The sequence below is a fragment of the Phoenix dactylifera genome, chromosome 4, assembly GCF_051530095.1.
Source record: "Phoenix dactylifera cultivar Ajwa chromosome 4, Ajwa_hap1_PhDact_Kaust_v1.1, whole genome shotgun sequence".
In the NCBI taxonomy this organism is placed as follows: Eukaryota; Viridiplantae; Streptophyta; class Magnoliopsida; order Arecales; family Arecaceae; genus Phoenix; species Phoenix dactylifera.
Window position 1 is genome coordinate 3,341,798 of NC_143193.1, and position 20,160 is coordinate 3,361,957.

The 20,160-nt window shown below is 40.8% G+C and overlaps 2 protein-coding genes across 4 annotated transcripts; both read left to right on the forward strand.

The window, feature by feature from the left end:
- The first annotated feature begins 1,151 nt into the window (after nt 1–1,151).
- Nucleotides 1,152–13,402, forward strand: LOC103718327 (uncharacterized). 3 transcript variants are annotated; one of them, XM_039133366.3, is made up of 13 exons: nt 1,152–1,585; nt 2,178–2,319; nt 2,454–2,590; nt 7,894–8,095; nt 8,166–8,404; nt 8,547–8,658; nt 8,779–8,923; nt 9,822–9,967; nt 10,464–10,636; nt 10,857–11,327; nt 11,416–11,471; nt 11,627–11,829; nt 11,916–13,402. In XM_039133366.3, the coding sequence occupies exons 1-13, from the start codon at nt 1,271–1,273 to the stop codon at nt 13,211–13,213; spliced, it is 3,639 nt and encodes a 1,212-aa protein (XP_038989294.3). In that variant the 5' UTR covers nt 1,152–1,270; the 3' UTR covers nt 13,214–13,402. The 3 variants fall into 3 exon arrangements, with proteins under 3 accessions (XP_038989294.3, XP_038989295.3, XP_088575731.2); XM_039133367.3 differs by lacking the exons at nt 1,152–1,585; nt 2,178–2,319; nt 2,454–2,590 and adding an exon at nt 7,053–7,569; XM_088719605.2 differs by lacking the exons at nt 1,152–1,585; nt 2,178–2,319; nt 2,454–2,590 and adding an exon at nt 7,203–7,662.
- A 4,226-nt stretch (nt 13,403–17,628) lies between these two features.
- Nucleotides 17,629–19,871, forward strand: LOC103718326 (chlorophyll a-b binding protein 7, chloroplastic-like). Its single transcript, XM_008807083.6, has 5 exons — nt 17,629–17,771; nt 18,204–18,389; nt 18,517–18,554; nt 18,892–19,406; nt 19,567–19,871. The coding sequence occupies exons 1-5, from the start codon at nt 17,725–17,727 to the stop codon at nt 19,582–19,584; spliced, it is 804 nt and encodes a 267-aa protein (XP_008805305.3). The 5' UTR covers nt 17,629–17,724; the 3' UTR covers nt 19,585–19,871.
- Nucleotides 19,872–20,160: the final 289 nt, after the last annotated feature.

A 20,160-nucleotide genomic window follows, 5' to 3' on the forward strand; every position in this document is an offset into this window, starting at 1 on the left:
CTCCATATATCATCCTCAGTATGACTCCCGAACTACTTCTGATCCTTCTTTCTACATCCACAAGAATAAAGAGACTAAATTTGTCAACCTTGATGATCGTTTCCTATCAACTTGAGTGTCGAGGATCACATAGTTTGTTAATATGGTATTGGAGCTCAGATTTATGGAGATTACACATCCAAAACATTGTCATCCCTTTTCCTATCAGCTTAAGTTTTGAGTCTTTTGGGCAGTTAATAGGATAAAGGATTTTTCCATACTCACAGCTTGTCCAAGATAAGGCTGGTTGGCTTCATGCTTAGAGAAATTAAGCAACATGCTTTGACTAAATTCTTCCAATACCTAGTGAGTCTTAGCAGTGCTTGATTAGGGGATGCTGGTCAGAATGATCTTTATTGGTGCATGCCCACTAATTTATTTGAGGACTCACTCCAAAGCCCACTTCAAGGAGCTAAACCTTTATTTATTTATTTGATTAGTCACTAATTTATTTGACTAATTTATTCGAAATGTCTGATTTTAGTAGAATGCTTTTATTATAGTTTTGATCAATATTATTTTAAATAATACTCAAAAGGACTAATTGTATAAAAAAAGGATCGAGATTGCTCATAGATATTTTTTCCAGTTGCGTCAGATAGACACAGGCATAGATTTGGACATCTATATATTTTTTTCTGTGCCAGTTAGAATGCAGCTAGAATAAAGGAGGGCAATATTCAAGGAATTTCAAGAATTTTTGCATCAAAATGAGCTTGCAGCGAGCTTCGACTATTAGGGGTGCAAACAAGCCAAGCCGAGCCAAGTACCAGACCGCTCGAGCTCGAATTGAGCTCGGCTCGAACCCTATCCTAGCTCAACAGCACTAGTCCAAGTTTGGAATGATCCAAGCCCACTCAGGTCAAGCTTTCCCTGCAAACCAACCCTGGTTGAGCTTTGAATATTTTGCCCCTAGATTTGATCTCAGCCTTAGTATACTTATCAGAAAGAATTCCCAATTTCAGCAGGTTGCTGTGGCCCTGTGAGAGAGCAGGCACAATGCCAGCTTAGATGCACCCAGTCCTTCGACCACTCTTTTATGGAGAACTGTTACACCTCCCCTAATAATACACAATAAATGGCTGCATTGAGTTACCCTTTGAGCTGTAGTTATCTGACCCCAGTAGCAGTAAATGCAGTGCTTTCAATATGCAGTTACGTTGCCTGGCAGAGTGGTGGGTTGGTGGTTGATATGTTTTGTTGAGGATGTTTTCTGATCATTTTGAAGCACATGAAACTCTATAAGTCGCCTTTAGAACAAAGCTGGCTGCTTCCACCAGCTTTATGTCCATGTCTTATGATCTCTGTGAATAGCTTGGATGTGAGATTGGCATCAACACCTCAGATGGGTCTAGTGAATCTTCTCAAACTTCTTCTGTGGGGGATGCTTCTGTTGCATCATTTAGCTCAATCAGCAGTCTATATACACTTTGATCGACTGCCGCCGGCTCGAACAAGGTTCTCTACAGCAGTTTTTAGATACTCTATTATGAACCAGAATGGCCAAAATCTCTGTAGGAATCCAGGATGTTCCATGTATTGTGAGGTACTCCTCTACCATCTCTTTGTTTTCTAGTGTTCTGGAGTATGTTTGAACTTGGATTGTACTACTCAGAAAGGTTCTGATTCTTCATGACCGCTCACCTTGCTGGGCTCTGTATTGTGATGAGATGTTGCACTAATGATTTCTGATAACAAATTTGGCAGGCTGATGAGTCCATAATTAAGAGCCTTCAGAGCATCTGGAATTCTAATTGGAAAATATAGATATTTAGATTGCACTTTATAATGCCAACTGCTCCATGAATTCTGTTTGTATTTTTAATGAATATATAATTATTTGGAATTTAAACAAACTAGGGAGTCAGGTACTCATGAATTGTTGGCGATTTTTTGGCTGAGCTGTGTTCTTTTTTTTTTCTGAGAGACATTTTGTTTGACTGAAAGCAAAAATATCTTTTTGAGCAAATCAGTTCTCTACTGTTATGGATTGTCATCCCATCCTTGACCATTTGTTTTAATTAAGTTGTTTTCTACTCTATTTTCATTGAGGTTGATAAAAATAGATGATCTTGTTCTGATAAGAATAGCATGCACTTATCAAATGACAGCTAAATCTATCCTACTTATTTGAACAGCTTGACAAGCAGCCCCTGAAGTCTTGCTCCACTGATCTCATGGTATTTGAAAATTTGACCACCAATCAATACCATAATTTTCTTGTTGTTGTCTCAACACCCACAGGAGAAAAGAACTCAACTTCTTATAACTGGTATATTGGTAAAGTTTCTACCTTATTAAAATAATTTTAGTAAATTTGTGTTGTCTTAACTTCTCTTTCCCAAATATCACCTTTCTTTAGCAATTTTCTCCGAATATCACCTGTGCAATTTTCACTTGTATTTGCATCACAGATACAATCCCACCAACAGCATTTGTTTATACTCAAATGAAATATACAAGTGCTGATAATATCACTGTTGGGATTACATTCAGTGAGGCCTGCACTGGTCAAGGTGGCTTCAAGTGTTCCAATGCTTCAAGTTGCGATGTGAGTATATTTATAAAAATGACACAGATTTAATTTTCATGTAACATGGATAATATATTATCTTGCATTGAAGCATTATGCATGAATTGAGGATTTTGATCATGTGTATATTTTGGAGCATCATATCTGGAAGTAAATTAAGAACTTCAACTCCATTAAAGCCTCTCTATCATTGTCATACTTAAACTGATTGAGTAATTAGTTTAAGATAACATATGCTTCTCTTCTCAGAACCTAATTTGTATAGGTTAAATTTGGTGGGTGTTTCACCCTCCTTTTCCCTCAAGAAAAAAGAAAAAAGAAAAAGGATCTGGTCAGAATTTGTTCCTTTTTTTTGCTAAAATGGGTAATTCACACTAATCTGGTATGAATACAACTAAAGAAATCAAAATACGATATATCCCGAAAAGCCCTTAGGGAAAGAGACCTATCAGTCTATAACACCTCGTTAGAATGACAGGCTACAAAGGAAGTCATCCAATATGTGGCTTTATTAGCTTCTCGATATATGTGCCTAATAATAGTAAAGTGTCTCCTCTCAAATGGTTCTAAATATCCTGGAGCAAGGGATTGGCACCCGCCTCCCTGGCTTGGCCCTGAATCCATAAAATCACCATGGAGAGTCACCTTCCCCAATGATGGATCCCATGCAACCAGGTGTACTCCATGCCCACCTCCATGTGAGCCCCATAGGAAATTGCAGAATAGCTGCTCAAGCTTTATCATAGAGGCTCTTGGCAAGATGGTATTAGACATAAGATATATCGGTATTGAGCTGAGGACGGATCTCACCAGGGTCAACCTTTCCATCATCAACGAGGACCTAGCTTGCCACCCCTTGAGGTGCTCCTAAATGCTCCACTCCAAGATAGCACACTCACCTCTCCTAAGCCTCCGCCTGGTGATCGGCACTCCTAGGTAATGCCAAGGCCCCTCCTGCTCCAAGATGCCAATACACTCTCTAATGGAGTGCCTCAACTGGGACTTAGTCTTCATGCTAAAGTAGATGACAGTAGATGACAGACTTATGTAGGTTCACCTTGTAGCCCAAAGTAGCACGATAGTCCTCCAAAATCTTTCTAAAGGCAGTCACATTCCTCATAGAGGTCCTAGCCAGAAGAAGGCTATCACCAGCAAGGAATAGGTAGGAGAGTGGTCGTGCATCCGGGGCAGGCACATAGGCTTCAAGTAACCGGTCCAAACAAGCACCCATAGAGCTCGAGAAAGAGTGTCAGCACAAAGAATGAATAGGTAAGGTCAGAGGAGACCCATTGCAGAGCAAAAAAAATTGTAGAGGTGCCTTTGATCAATATTGAGAAGAATGGGGCCCACACACAGCTTAGCAACTACCGGATCCAAACCTCGTGGAAATCAAAATTCTTCAAAGCAAGGAGGACATTGTTGGTGATACTTTGACCCTCCACAAAAGCATCTTGCTTCGAGCTAATGAGCCCGGAAAGAATTGGCTTCATCCTATGCACCAAAATCCGTGCTACTGCCTTATATAAAATAGTGCACAGATTGATCAGCTTATAGTGACTGGGCTCTGAAGCATCCTATTTCTTTGGGATCAACATGACATAGGTTCTCTTCCATAAGTCAGCAACACTAAAGAACTACTTAACTACCGCCACCATCTCATGTCAAATGATAGTCCAATACGTCCTGAAAAATAGGAGGAACCCGTCCAAACCAAGTGTTTTGTCCTCCACCATGGACCAGAAAGCATCTTGGTTCTCCTTCATAGACACTTGAGCAATCAAAGTAGCATTCACCTGATTCTCAACTTTGCAGTGGAAAGGAGTGGGGCCCTCCCTTGCCAAGCCTCTCAGTCCACCTCAACCTAAAGAACTCAAAGATAACCTATCTGATCGCCTCACTATCATTGGTAGTTTGACCCGTATCATCCCTCAAGGTGCGAATCAAGTTCCTCTGTCTCCTAATGATAGTTAACTAGTGGAAAAATCTGGTGTTCTTATCCCTCTCTTTGATCCACTAGACTCGTGACTTCTGGCACTAGAGAACCTCCTGCTGCCGTAACAAAGAATGATGGAGAGATAGCTTGGCTCTTAAAATAGCTAACTCCCCCGTGGATAGACCACCACCCTGATCCTCTCGTCTGATAGCAATACTTGCCTCCACAAGCTCGACCCATCTGAATATGTTGCCCACCACCTCCCGATTACACCACTTCAATCTCTGCTTGATAAGCTTTAATTTGTAAGTAACACATTACATGGTACCCCTCAAACTGGCACACACCAAGCTCCCAGCATAATATCTCGAGACTCAAGATAGTCAAGCCACAATGTCTTAAACCGAAAGGGGCCACAATATCTCATGCTCACATCAGTACTAACAAGGATTGGATAGTGATCAAATGCAATCCAAGGAAGGTGACGCACCTGGCAGCTTGGGAATTGTTGAGTCCAACTGCCAGTAGCAAAAACCATGTCGATTCTCTCCCAAACTCTGTTCTATCAAGTTGGTTATTGTACCAAGTGAATCTAGGTCTAGAGATGCCAAGGTCAACTAAGCCGTTGTCGGATATGAAGTCACGAAACTTCCTGTAATTAATCTTGTCAGAATAAGGCTTGCCCCTTTTCTTCTCGTGAGGCCCCTCAGTACAATTGAAGTCACCCACAATTAGGGAGGGAATGTTTTGTCTGATTAGATTAGAGGCCTCATCCCACAAAATCCATCACTGTCTGTATTCAGTGTTTGCATACACACTCAAGAAAATTCACGGAGGTTCATTTGGTACTGAGATAACCAATACAACTTGTTGGGTGCACTTGTGGAAGACATCCACAGTGGCCGCACCAATCTTCCACAAAACGATGATGCCCCCTTCCTCTCCTCCCCCGCAAGACCACAGGACTCAATTGCATAGAAACCCCATGACGTTGGCAGCCGCCATCTGGCATAGAGGAGACTCCTCTTGACAACCGCATCTCAAAAAGTAAGCAAATATATGGACTATGAACTTGCACTAGTCTCCTGAAGGCAGGGAGAAAAGAAGGCTACCCCTCCCCCCTACAGTTCTAAAATAGATCTCCTGAAGGTAGGGAGAAAAGAAGGTTTCCCCTCCTCCCAACATTTCTAAAATAGAATCTTCATGCTGAAGGTTGAGGAGCACACTCGGGATCCCCTAAGCTAAGGCCCTCAAGCTTTAGGCTTGGCCCATTTACCTTAGGTCCACCCACCTACTCCACAGCTCGCTTGTTCCCGCCAATGCCTCCTTGACTCTCCTTACCACCCCTTCGTGCCCCCCTTCCCCCCCCCCCCCTCCCCCCCCCAAAAAAAAAAGACAGCCAAATCCACATGTGGCGAATGGTCATACTTCCATTTTGGACCACTGGTGACCAACCCGCCTCTTCACCGCCTCCGATGGATGACCCTCCGCCAAACCATGGGAAGAAGGGCGCAAAGAGGCTTCGAATACGCCACCTTCCTTAGGCCCGACATTCATTGGGGCCACTGGCAGCACCATTAGTGGAGCTCTCTTAGCCGGCATGGTATCTCCATTCTTGTTAAGGTCCTCCACTAGGCGCTCGACCATCTGAGATAGCGCCGGGGAAGAAAGTCTCACAATAGGACCCTTCAAAGTGTCCGCCAAAACCGGCCCAAATGATGAGTCTGGCCCACTAGACCCGCCGCCTCCAGGCTGGGCTTCAGGGCCAAGGTCAAGCTTCTGGGCCGCTTCAAGTTGGGCTTCCCGGTTCTGACGTCCATCGTGCTAACCTCCAAGCCTCCCATTTAGTCAACTAGGTCATCCCCCTCCATTTCCTATTGGCTAGCCCATATCCCATAGCAACTCAAATCCGGACCTCGACCCAGGCACTCCCACCGCGGATCCGACATCCTGCTGCCAAGTGTCGCAGCCTCTTTTTTTTTTTTTTGCTGAAACAGATGATTTATACCATTCTGGTATGGATACATCCAAAAAGTCAAAAAACAACAGATTTCGGAGTGCACTAGGCAGCTCCCTCTCCCCAACCTAAAGGGTTTCTCCGAAGTAGTTTGCCACATACGAGGCCACCCAATCTGGAGCCTCGTTAGCCTCTCTGCACACGTGCTTAGCTTGGAAGGCCACCTCTCCACAAACCATGGCTCGGACGTCTCAAAGCAGGGGGTGATACTCACTTACACCACCAGCGCTCCGCTGGATTCAGCCAATGATCGTAGCCGAATCACCCTCAAGCAGTACAGCTCTAGCTTGCAACGCATACCGAGCATAATCCAAACCGGCCCATACTACCCTCAGCTCAGCCCTTGGGACTGAGGTGTCGAAGATCTGACCACCATCAATCACAACTACCCTAAAATTCGAACCTCTAATAACGAAGCCTATACCTTTCCTCCTGCCACCATCAAGCATGCATCCATCGAAATTGACCTTGAGAAAATTCGAGAGTAGAGGCTCCCAAATAAAAATCATTAAATGAGATGCTATGTGAGTAGACCTAGAGCTTTAGGTGTCCCAAACGATGATCGACGGCGCAACCTTGTAAGCTCTTGCCACCCATCTGAGTCAGGTGGCGAGTCGGGCAAAGTCGGCCGAGGCGAGCTCGGCCGCGAGGAAAACAAGCTCGGCCCAGAGGACTCCGACGTTGACTCAGTAGTCTTCCTCGCTCGCTGCAGCCCTTTCTCCGCACTAGCCTGCCGGATTCTCACCGTGGCGAGCCACGGGCCGAAGACCGGCCGCCGCTCAACCTTCTTCCCGCTCGATCTCTGCCTTAGTGTCATCCCCGAGGTTCTTATCACCCTCCACCATCATCGGTGTCGTCGCTTCTGCCCCCGGTTGCATCATTGTCTCCGCCCCCGGCTCCCGCAGCGGATCCTTGTAGTCCTCCCCCGAGTGCCCAACTCTCCCGCATTGGTCCTCACAGAATCAATTTGAAATGTCATTTTGCAGCGCTCAAGATTGAAGCTCTGTGAGGGATTGCTGTACTCTTTGATTGTTTTAATATATTCTGGTGAGCTACAGCCCAAATATTTCCTCTCAAGAAAAGATCGAAGCTCTGTGGAAGTAATTGGTTCAATTTTTTCTCATTTTGATGCCGTGAAATGTTCGTGCCATAAACTTGCACTTGACTATACATCATCTTTTCTTTTCTTTTTTATATTCATTCAAGATGCTCTTCTTTTTTCCAAATTTTGAGCAACCAAAAGACCCATGTTTATTGGTACAAGATATCTCTACTGATGAAGTTTGTAAAAGCAATACATCAGCTTCTTTTGATTGATCCTTTGTGAGAAAATCACTTCTTTCTTTGGTAAAAGCCTGATTTGTTTTGTAGGTAATGATTAATGGGCCTGCCAATGTAGATGCATCGACATTGCAAATTGTTAAACCTGGCTTCAGATATAGCTTGGTTATTGTGTTCTCTTCAAATGTGATGTATGGGAGAGTAGTAATCAAAACGGGTGAAAGTTTTTGTTCTGATCAGGCAGGAAATTCATTCACAAGGACAAAGCACTCGATCCATCTTGTTTACTTTGGTAGGATTTTTATATTACCTTCTTCAATCTAATCATCTTCTGTTCTGATCTTCAATCTGCTCTGCAACAGATAGACGACGAGTTTATGCTGAACTAAGAACATTGATACCATCCTATGAGTTGGAGATTGGAAAAGTGCCAAGAACTGTTCTTGCCACTAACAGAACTGAGGAAATGAAATTTATTTTGACTTTCAGAATCCCTGTGATAAATTCGACAAAGGATATCTTGAATGCGTTGCAAGCAAATGTGGGCCGCTTTGTACCAGTTCCTACTGCAACACATGGGAATCGCCATTTCTGTTTTGAAGTAAGATATACTTGGCTCCTAAGAAAACCTCATGCTGTATATTTTCCAATCTGTTCTCACTAATGGAGAGGCCTGAAAGGCAGAGTATTAGTCATCCATGCTCTAATATTTAATGGATACTTGCTATGGTTTTATTTTGCAGCTCAAAAATGTTTCAAGCACAAAAATTATAACAGTGAAGCTTATGCCTGATTCTATTTTTGCGCAATCAGGAATTGCTGTCTCTCCGGTTATGCCTATTGTGTTCCTTTATGGTACATCCCTCTCTCCATTCAAAAGGAAAACAAAAAATCTCCCTCTATATTGTCTCTTCTAGCATCATATTAAGTTCTCAAAACAGTTTTTTGCTAATTGATTATGGATTTGTTTGATAGATACAACACATCCCAGTGTAGTGCTGAGTACTAGCTCCCCTATAGTTACAAAGGAGGCCAACATCAATGTGGTAGTTGAATTTACAAAACCTGTTTTCGGATTTGATGCCTCAAGCATAGAGGTTGAAGGGGGAAAAGTTGCAAGGCAGGTGCATGTGCTGTTACCTGAAAACATATTTCCTTTTTACTTGATTATTCTGTCTGCTTCTCTTTGCATCAACATCCATATTCTCACCAAAAAAAAAAAAAAACATACATGCTTAATCTTATCAGAAATTGAGATGCCACCATATTTTATTGAGAAAAGAGATGCATCCATTATCAATGAAGAGAAATCAGAATACTGGTTCCATGGAGATTTGATTTATAGCTGTTGGAATGAAGTCCATCCTTTGATGGTCTAGCTGGCCACTAAAAGTCCAATATTGTGTTTTGTTTTCCATTAAAGATTCCTTTGGTCAGATTTGGCACATGTGTGAAAGTCAGATTGATCGGCCAAACAACTTCCTGCCTTTGCTATCTTTCATATTTTGCCGATCATTTAGCATAATCTGGTTTCATGTTTCAAGATTTTGGTTTCAGAAAATATATGTTGAATTATCACATAACACTATAGTTGCAGAGAATCAAAAAAGTTCTGAGGCAACGGAAATGAGTGCAATATAGATGCATTATAAGCATCAGAATATTTATGTTTCAGAAGAACACATAATGGCATGATAGCAGGTCCTGATACTTCCCATCAGTGCAAAGTACAAATATGTATAGCTAAATTTGAAGTTTCGACATCAGCCTATCATAAAAATTGTCTCAACTGATTGCTATAGATTCGCCATGATGTACGTTAAGAGTATGTTTTATATTGTAGATTGCTTCTCATATTAGAAATTTTTGACTAATAATTAGACATAAGGATAAAAATGTTTTACCAAAAAGACCTTTTTTCCCTGGGGAAAAAAGACCTGATAATTTGACCAAAAAATGTTCTACTTTCTACAAATTACATGATATATCTCTCCTCATTTTGTTTCTCTTGCATGCAGACTGAAACAACTCTCGGAGGCTCTCTACTCAGTGACTGTTGAGGTGCTAACTCAGACTATAGTCTCCGTCCTTGTACCTGAAGGCAAAGTGAGGGATGTCACTGGAAATCTAAATTTAGAATCTAACAAACTGGAATTGAGACATTGTATAGTCCCTCACTCTTCTCATTTGCTCTTAATCAGCTATTTTCATGCTTATTTTATACTAGAAAAGAATAGATACTTGAATTCTTGGTTGCCTAGAAGCCAGTTATAAACATAAAATAATTCTTGTTGTGAGGATGGTTACTTTGAAAAGAGTATAGGGTTCATGCACAAACCTAGAGCATTACATATCACAGAGGGCAATACTACAACAATATCAAATTATCATGAAGAGTCATTAAGAAATCACCCTCACCACTACAAACACCTTTCTACCACAATATCACTCCTCCTTGCTCCCTCTTCCAAACACTGGATTCTTTATTCTTTTCTAATAAGTTGGAGGAAGGTCTTTCCTTCCTCCACTTACCTCAAAAAAAGAAAAAAAAAAGTTTCATAGGCTCATGTGACTGTAGTAAAGAAGAAGTCCCTATATTTTCTATGAAAGTTGGTCACATATATCTTTCATAGCGTTCTGATTCTAATGTTCACATGTAGATTTTGTGCCTGCTGTATCGGTTGCACTGTACTCATTTGCGACAGCAGGGATTCTGGCTACATCACTAGCAGCTGCTGTTGTTGCAGTCTCCTCAGCAAATCTAGCAGCAATAGGCAGTATAACGAGTGGGGTCAACAATGAAGTCATTTCAGATCCATCAAGAAATCTTCTGGTGAGTGTCAACATATACTTGTGAGCTATGTCTCTCAAGTTTTTTCTTTCTTTTTTTTTAAACTCGTTCCAAAATAGGAGGGGTGGAGGCCCCAACTTCTCTCTAGATGATACTTGATTTCTGATAAGTTGCTCCAGGTTTAACTTTAATGAAACAAAGACAGAGGAGTCAAGTTTCAACTAGGGTAGATAATAAGTGGGCACAATGTTGTTTATCCCAGGGAATGGCTGGGCATTTGCAAGTATTTGTCTTGTCAGACTGGTATTCAGTTGGCTTGCCTGCTGAATATTCTGAGACAACGAGAGGCCTAAGATGGCTTCTTCCCAGAGCAAAGCTTCCATGGAAGAAGGAAGACACGCCCACCTGGCCCAACTATCCTTCATCTTACATAGTTTTCAGTAATATCTCGAAGAAATATGACAAAGGATCTCTTCTTGGTATCAAAAGAGGACAGCATTCGTTAGCTCCGCGTTCAAATTGTGCATCTACACCATCAAGGCAGCCGATGATCTCACCAGATTCTGAGATTTTTAAAAAAATTATGGAGCGCAAAAGATCATGTGAAGTTAACTCAGCTCCAACATATAGAGGCTCTGAATTTGGTATGTTCAAGCAAAAACAGAATGTGACCATGGCAGATATTCCTTATGGGCAACTTCTCAATTCTGAGGAATATTTCATCCATTTCTTGGTAAATATCCACTTAAAAAGTTGAGTCTTCTGTGAATTCTCGTTAACCCTTCCATGTGATGGTAATTGTTCCACATACCTTGCTGCAGAGAGGAGAACCTCTGTCTGCAGCCAACGTTATTAAGAAATTAGAGAATTATGAAGGGTAAGGTCTACTCTGGTCTCTCGCTTTTTGTTTCCAAGTTAGGAAGATATTTTGCAACATTTTAGGAAGATAATCTTGTCTGATGGAGCTTTCTGAGGCATGGAATATGTCATCTTCTCTTCAAACCTTATTGTTTTGCTCTTTGAAACATGAAGATGGCAAGACTTAGAAATGAACTTGTTCTGGCTTGGAGTGGGGGGTGGTGGCCTGCTCATATTGCATTTTATCACACTACTCTTTCTAAAATGGAGGACAAGAACATCAGTTCATGGGCTACTCTCCATTCCACGCTTTGAACTCTTCCTCCTCTTCCTCATGCTTCCATGCATTGGCCAAGCATCGGCTTTCATCATTAGAGGTAAATCTCGTCTAAATCTTTCTTGACCTTAAAGAAATCTTTCAGCTTTTTCTGGACTCCATGCTGTTACTACCATTGATTCTCAGGTGTCACTACTAAAGGGATAGTCGTCGGTGCCTTGTTCTTAGCCATTCCCACTGCAGTTTTCTTATCAATCCTATGGTTCCTCACAAGCACTATATTCATGGATAGTATGTTCCTATACAAAGAAGTAAAGTGCACCGATGCAGATCATTCAAGGTGCAGCCAGCTTTCCAATTTGTTATTTGGTAGGAGCACCACTGGAAAATGGTTTATGGCTGAAGGAACGCCGACATCGTTCCTCTCACGGTTCGGTATTCTCTTTGAGGACCGGAAGGGTCCTCCATTGTTTGTCTCTGCTGAAACAAATGATCCAAGTAGCATAACAAAGAGGACTGGCAGTGGGCAAAGTGGCATTGGAAGAATGAGAGCACCAAGCTCAGCCGACGGCAACGAAGAAGCTGGTGCTTCTGAAAGGCTTCTCGGGTGCATCAGATCAGCTTACCTCATTTTAGATCTTATACGAAGAGTTGGATTGGGAATCCTTTCTGCAGCCTACTCAGTTCCAAGTCAGAGCCAGTGTGCTATAGCTTTCAGCATCACAATGTTGCAGTTCCTATGTCTCTTCCTCCTCAAGCCATATATAAGGAGGGGAGTTCACATGGTGGAGAGTATATCACTTCTCTGTGAAGCCATTTTATTCGCCCTCGTGTTCGACGTCAATCACTTCAAAAATTATACAAACCAGCAGACAATTGGCATTATGATGCTCCTACTCCTCTTTGTTAGCTTTGTTTCACAGCTTGTCAATGAATGGTATGCTTTGACCAAATGCCTCCTGAGGATCACACAGACACAGAGATCTTTTAAGCTGGGACTTGAGTGGATCTGTAAAGGCCTTGTGTTGCTTTACCTTCCAAAGAAATACTGGAGCAGACTCATTCCTGGATCCACTCAGCCTACTACTGGCCTAATTCCTGTTGTACCACCAAGTCCAGAGGTTGAATTGGAGCACAGGAAATCTGAAACAACAATAGCCATAAGCCAAGCGAGTGCAACAGTGGTTCCTGTGAGCATTCCTAGCGTAGCTGACCGCGGCACACCGCAAGGAGCAATGCAGACAAACATGGATTCAAATCCACCACGATGGCAGGTGCCAATCCAGAGGAGCAGAACAATGTCTGCAAAAGGAAGGCTGTCGCAGAGTTCTAAGTTGGCGCAGGAGAGTGATATGAAGAAGCTGAGGAAGTTGGCAAGAGCTAGTTTTTTGGTTAAACATCAGAAGGCTGGAGAGGGGAGTAGTAGCCATGCTCCAAGAGAGAGTCATCTGGATGACTCATCATCAAATGGCTCTACAGCTTAATCAGCTGGAGACAGGCAGTGAGGAGATGCCATGTGGACTTATTTGATAAAGAATGGGATGATGCTAGCTGGATTTTGGTGTTGGCTAAGCGCATCATGCATGCTGTTATTTTTATGATAAGCAAGTATTGGTTCTTGTATCCTATGTACATATAACTGGTGCTTTAATGAAGAAATTCTGGGTGTACAACTGCTAGCTCTTTCAATTCTCCTCAGGTAAGGGAAAAGAAAAGAAAAGGAAGGGAAAAAAAAAACTGCTAGCTCTGTCAGTCTCTCTACTTCGCAGAAGTAGACGCCTATCCAAACTCTTTTCACTGCAAGATGAAAACAAAGGAGCAAAGTTCCTAGGTTTCATGTCACTTGGAATCAAGATTTGGTTGTTTGCCTCAACAAGGTAAAAGAGATGATTTCTCAAACCAGTTGGTGTGGATTGTGGTGAAGAGCATAGGTTTTTAATTTGAATGATATCACTAGCTTAAAGTGACATCTTTTTTCGTTTCTCAATATAAGTTTGTTGGATTTTTCCCATCTTTTTTTCGACATAAAGAAAGAGGGGGAGGGGGGTGTTCTCTGGAGGGGTATGTATGTGTGCTGTGTGTGCTAAGAGTGTTGGCTATCAACCTATATTGTCCAGGCTGCGTTTAGGAACTTTGTATTGAACATTTTATAAAACTTTCAGAGCTCATAAAACTATTGAACTTTTTATTTTCTTAATAGTCTTTAGCAACTGTAGAATTTGGGGATACTACTTTTTTTTTTTAGTATTAACCAAGGTTCGCCATTACCGATATCGGACTTCGTATCGGTGCCACACTAACATAGTATCGATACGGTATGGTATGTGGTGCGTCAAGCGTACTGAGTATTGGTAAGCCACCAGCACCAAACCGGTACAGTATGGTATGTTTGGTATCGTCTGATTCAATACAGTACAGCATTTCTTGGTATGCACATGGTCCAAAACTAAACGGTGTTACAATAAAATGGCAGCAACTTTTTTGATAAATTATTGGAGACTTCCTGTTTGAAGTCAAGCTTAAAGCTGAGTCCATTTTGCTACAGTAACACTTCGTAGCTGTTACAAATAGTCTTGTTATCAACATGGTTGGTCATCTTCTCCTTTTTCTTTTTTCAAGGTAAAACAACTCCATGATGTGAATGGTGTTCCAATTCACATCATTATCACACGACTCCAGATCCAAGAGGGGCATGAAGCAAAATCCAGGATGACTATAATGACATTTATAAATAGTTGAAACATCATCAGTTTACATTAATGAAACAAAAAATAATTAAATAAATAAATAACTCCCGGTAGGGAGCTACATTTTTACCAAGTTAGTCGAGAAAAACCATGCATCAGATTCTCCATTGCACCATTCTCTCAAAGCAGCCACTTCTACCTCCTTTCAATCTGAATAACTCCCCAAACTCGATCCAAAGAATCCAAATGCTTCATGTCGATCTTTGTTTGACTTATTTTTTGTTCACAGCTTCCCCATTAAATTTGACTTCCATGGTAGGGTGGCAATTAATGACCTAAGACATGGACACGACTCTCAATTGATCCATTTAAAGCAGATTTAGGACAGGCATAAATAAGTTTGGATCATAAACATGTCAACCCATATAGACCCATTTATTAAACAGATCAGATTTGGGTTTAGACCTTTGAGGCATTCAATAATTGGGTTGGATTAGGACATGGCTTATTTAATCCATTTAAAATATACTTAATGACTTGTTTAACTTGACTCACTTAAGCTATTTAACACATCTTCATTCATTTAACCCATTCAAAGCATACTTTTCTTTTTCTTTTTTTGGTACAACGTTCAAAGCTTACTTAACTTGTTTGCCCTATTTAACTTGATTCAACCTGCTTAGTAAATGAGTTATGTAGGTTAGATCAGATTATCTATTTAATAAAAAGATTAAGTTTGGATCCGAATCTTTGACTTGTTTAATAAACAGATCAGGCTGAAATTGACAAACTTTTTACTCGACCCAAATGCCACCCCTAATTATGCATAGCTTTTAAATGATATATATATATATATATATATATATATATATATATAGAGAGAGAGAGAGAGAGAGAGAGAGAGAGAGAGAGAGAGAGATGGTTCTATTCAAGATTGGAAAGAGGATTTATAGGTTTACCATGCTGTTATGAGCAGTTCATGTGGACAAGACAGCAAATTCAGAAGATTTTTTTTACAGATAGAGAGAACAATACAGTGGAGGAGGACCAATTTTGTAAATTTTGTAGAAATTTCTTTCCTTTGATGCTTAAGGATTTTCTGGAAGGATAATGGTAGTGCAAGATTTTTAGAGCAATTCATGATCCAAAATATTATGACTTTAAACAATTTCCATTTATGTAGAATAATACATTGAAGGAGGAGTAATTACTAAATCTTTTATAATTTTACTGCATGAAGGATAACACATTGGAGGGAGGACAACTTCTAAATCTTATATGCATTTTGTCCAAAATGACTGAATTTTTATGGTAGGGTAATTATGCAATATAATTTTAAGAAGATTTGATGGATTGCCCTGCCTACGATACATGCATGGTAAATTTTAAGATTTGTTCTTGCCATGATGTGCTGGTTCGCATGTATTGCATCCTACAACTAGCCTAGGTCCTATTGGCACTTGGTACTCCAGAGACCGAACTGGAGAACTAAGAAATCTGAGAAACAACACAATCCTTAAAAAAGATGAGTGCAATAGTTGTTTCTACGAGCAGCCCTGCTATAGCCAACCATGGCTTGGAGAGTTGGTGAGGCTAGTTTCTATCTCAATCCAGGCTAGCTGAAAGATATTATTTAAATTTCTTAATTCTATATAACCAACGTCTTGGAACTAAACATTTACTCTTATGGATCCTCACGTACCTTTTCCATTTAAGCCTCTAGCGTTCTTGCGAGGCTAAGACTTTAAATTCATTCAAATTCAATCACAAACACCACGATCAACTCATGAGCAACTTAAATGGACCCGTGTTGCGGTATCCTCTAATCCACCTCATCCAAAAAAGCTAGCCGAAAAATATTATTTGTGTTCTTTAGTTCTGCATAAATATTCAAGATCTTTTCAGCAAATAATCAATGTGAAAATAAATATACACTTAGATCCTCACAGTTTCTCAAGTAAATACTAGAAGTGTGGAAAGAGAACTGGCATTCAGATTCCAATAGAGTAAGAATTATCTGGATGGATCATCACCAAGTGGCTCTACAGCTTATACAGCCACAGACAATGAGGAGTTGTGGACTTTATTTGGCAGAGAATGGGGCCTTATCTGCTGCATTGTGCTTTGCTTTTCAGATAAGCAAGTCTTGGTTCTTCACTTGTATCCTATGTTCCAGATAATTGATGCTTTAATGAAGAAATTCTGACAATGCAACTGCTAGCTCTCTCAGTTCCTCTACTTTGTATACATAGATTAGTATCAAACCTCTCCTTTCATGTCTCTGGACTCAAGGTTCAGTTATTTGGTTCGGCAAGGTGAAAGAGATGAGTTCTTAAAACAATTTTCTGTAGATTGTGGTGAACAACAAAGATTTTCAATCTACATGAGGTATTGTTTTTTTTTATTTTCTTAATGAAAAGTTTGGTGGGTTTTCCCATTTTTTTTTGTAGAGTGCTGGCTCTCACTAAGCTGGGTGCAGCAATTTTGTTTTGAATCTTCTAATGTCTTTGGAGCTCATAAAGCCATTTAATTTAATGTTTTCTTGATAGGCCTTCAGAATTGCAGCCCTCTGAGACCACTATTTTATTAGCAGCATAAACATGGTCCAAAAATGAGGAGTGTAAAAACAAAGCCACAGCAGACTGTAAAACTTTGCTCAATACATTAATGGAGTCTTCCTGTCTAAAAAAAGCTAAAACCCAAGGCCTGACTCTATTTTGATATGATAAGACTCAGCGATTGCTACTAGTAATCTTGTTATATAGTCTTTGCTATTAGCATGGTCCTTTCGGTCCAGCTCCAACTCTCAGACCTATTACTGTTTCAATTTACATCATGATCACATAAAATCCAGATCCAAGAGGAACACAAACCCAACATCATGGACAAAATATAGCCTAACTTGATGCAACACCACTCATTTCTGATGGTCAGGATCAAACCTCCTCACCCATTTTCCAACTGGATCAAGTCATGGTCATGTTTATATATTGTCTGGACCACATAGGAAAAGATAGAGAATTTGGCTATCCATTGGTCTGACTCTGAATGCCAACCTCTTGCCAACATGATTTTTTGTCACAGCGAAGGCCTGCTTGGCTACCAGCCACAAGATTTTGGTCCATCCATGTCAGCTAATTTCTGGAGGTGAAGGATCCAGGACTCAGATTCTCTGTGCCACGTGTCAGAACACAACGGCCTCACATGACCACCCTCCTATCTCTCTAAGATAAGCCCATTCCATGCATTAAACTGGTGCCTCCTATTCCTACTCTGCTCCCCCCCATCACCACCACAAGGAAAGTGCCATGGCTTCAGTCTGTGCCACCTCTTCTGCTGTTGCTGCCATTGCCAGGCAAGATTATCTTCTTCAAAAGCTATCCATGACAAAGAATATAATGTTAAAATTCCTTTTATAGATCCTTCTCATGTAAATATCCCTCTCAAGAGGAAAATTCTAGATTTGCCTTTCTTCTTCTTCTTCTTCTTTTTTTGTATGATTGCACAAATTTATGTAAATTGGTTTTTGATTACATGTAGAATAATTGTTATTGCTTATGAAGAAGCTTGCTTTTGGTTGATCAATGTAATTTAAGCCATTTATTGTAGAAAGTGTAATAGATCTTTGCTGTAAGTTGTTTCTGATGAAGGAGAGGTTGTCTTGCATGGGAAATTATTTTGTGTGGTTCTTTGTTGATCAATGTAATATGTCTAAAGCAAATGTGCTAAGAAAGGAAGGTGTTCTGTACCTCTGATCATTACATAAATTTGAATGGATTTGATTCAGCTCTCAGAAGAGTAGGCATGACCTGGGTGCAACAAAGGCATCCTTCCTTGGAGGAATGAAACTAAGGCAAAAAAAGTGTTGGATTGCACCCACCGCACGCCGAGCACTTTCAGTTTCTGCTGAAGCAACAACAGAGAGGCCACTCTGGTTCCCAGGCAGCACCCCTCCTCCATGGCTTGATGGCAGGTAAAGACTCCTTTTTTCGATCACCCTCAACTTCTTCCTTTTCATAATTCCCTCCCCAAAAAACCACAAAGAAAAAGAAAAGAAAGGCAGATTTGTATTGATTCCAATTTCACTTCCATGGATGCAGCCTCCCAGGAGACTTTGGATTCGATCCCCTAGGCCTCGGTAAGCCTAAAATCCACTGAGACTGAACTGTTAAAAAGGATAAGAATAAAATTGATGAGTAAACCATGACTGCAGATATGTGTGTGTGTGTGTGTGTGTGTGTGGAAATTTGATATTTTCATGTGTATCTCAATCGAAACGAAAAATAGATGTACTGACTAATGCATCCTAAATATTTAGTACAAAACATTCAAATACTTTTCAAACTCAAAAATGTGTTAGTGAATTGATAATCAATGGTGACCAGAAAAAGAGTTTCAAAAGACATTTTATTCAATTGGAACTTAAAAAAGAAGCATTCCTTCATCCAAATTGAACGTTGTTGGGTCTTACATAGGATCTGATCCGGAGAGCTTAAGATGGAACCAGCAAGCGGAGCTCGTACACTGCCGATGGGCAATGTTGGGCGCTGCTGGCATCTTCATCCCTGAATTCCTTACAAAGATTGGCATTCTCAACACTCCATCATGGTACACAGCAGGAGAACTGGAATACTTCACAGACACCACCACCCTCTTTGTGATCGAGCTCATCTTCATCGGTTGGGCTGAGGGGAGAAGATGGGCTGACATCATAAAGCCAGGGTGTGTTAACACTGATCCAATCTTCCCGAACAACAAGCTCACTGGAACTGATGTAGGATACCCAGGTGGTTTGTGGTTCGACCCACTTGGATGGGGCAGTGGATCTCCTGAGAAGGTCAAGGAGCTGAGGACTAAGGAGATCAAGAATGGAAGGCTGGCAATGTTGGCAGTGATGGGCGCCTGGTTCCAAGCCATCTACACCGGCACTGGTCCAATCGATAACCTCTTTGCTCACCTTGCAGACCCTGGCCATGCGACTATTTTTGCTGTAAGTGCCATTCCAAGATAACCTTCCCTTAATTTCCTATGCAAAAAAAACTTTGGAGTTAAGTAGCATGGAACAACTACATAGATACATAATCTCTAGAATGCAATTTTATCTCTCTGTTCCCAAATTTCAATACTCATTTTTTAACTCTACATTTCAGGCTTTCACCCCAAAGTGAAGAAGGATCAGAAGAGCATTGACTGCAGTCAACATGGGAAAGATAACGATGTAAATCTTTTGTCGGAATGGAAGCTGAGCTGAAGAGAGGAGTGTACTTATCATGGATGCTTGTATCATTAAAAATAGTACTTGCTTTCTACTCAAGTGTTTAATGTAACAAGTGGACAGTGTACAAATAACTTCAGAAACCTTGCATATGGATTAGAACAAGTATGAGAATCTTAACAGCTAGATGTAAAAAATCAAGGTATTTCATCCTAAGGCTTCTATATAATTTTGAAGTAAGCTAGTGTCCTGTTACTGACAATAATTTAAATTTGTGAATTCTGTTTAAGAAAGAGTCACCACCTTACTTGTCAATAAAACCAAGTTAACACAAAGTCACAAATAAAACAAATATCGAGTATGCATATTAACAGACAAGAATGGTGTGCTCAAGTGCATTAAAAGGATGATTTGTTAAAGTGTACAAGCCAGAGTGAAATATGACCTTTTTCCACTACAACTACCCTGCCTTGACGAACCTCTAGAGAAAATGGCTAAGTACCCATCAATTCCGAAAATACCTGCAAGG

Excerpts from the sequence above, each read along its gene's own strand:
- LOC103718327 (XM_039133366.3), top strand. The coding sequence starts at position 1,271 with ATGAAACTCTATAAGTCGCCTTTAGAACAAAGCTGGCTGCTTCCACCA. Across the intron at positions 2,591-7,893 it reads CCAATGCTTCAAGTTGCGAT|GTAATGATTAATGGGCCTGC; the intron begins GTGAGTATATTT and ends TTTGTTTTGTAG. Across the intron at positions 11,328-11,415 it reads AATATTTCATCCATTTCTTG|AGAGGAGAACCTCTGTCTGC; the intron begins GTAAATATCCAC and ends ACCTTGCTGCAG.
- LOC103718326 (XM_008807083.6), top strand. The coding sequence starts at position 17,725 with ATGGCTTCAGTCTGTGCCACCTCTTCTGCTGTTGCTGCCATTGCCAG. Across the intron at positions 17,772-18,203 it reads GCTGTTGCTGCCATTGCCAG|CTCTCAGAAGAGTAGGCATG; the intron begins GCAAGATTATCT and ends GATTTGATTCAG. Across the intron at positions 18,555-18,891 it reads ATTCGATCCCCTAGGCCTCG|GATCTGATCCGGAGAGCTTA; the intron begins GTAAGCCTAAAA and ends GGTCTTACATAG.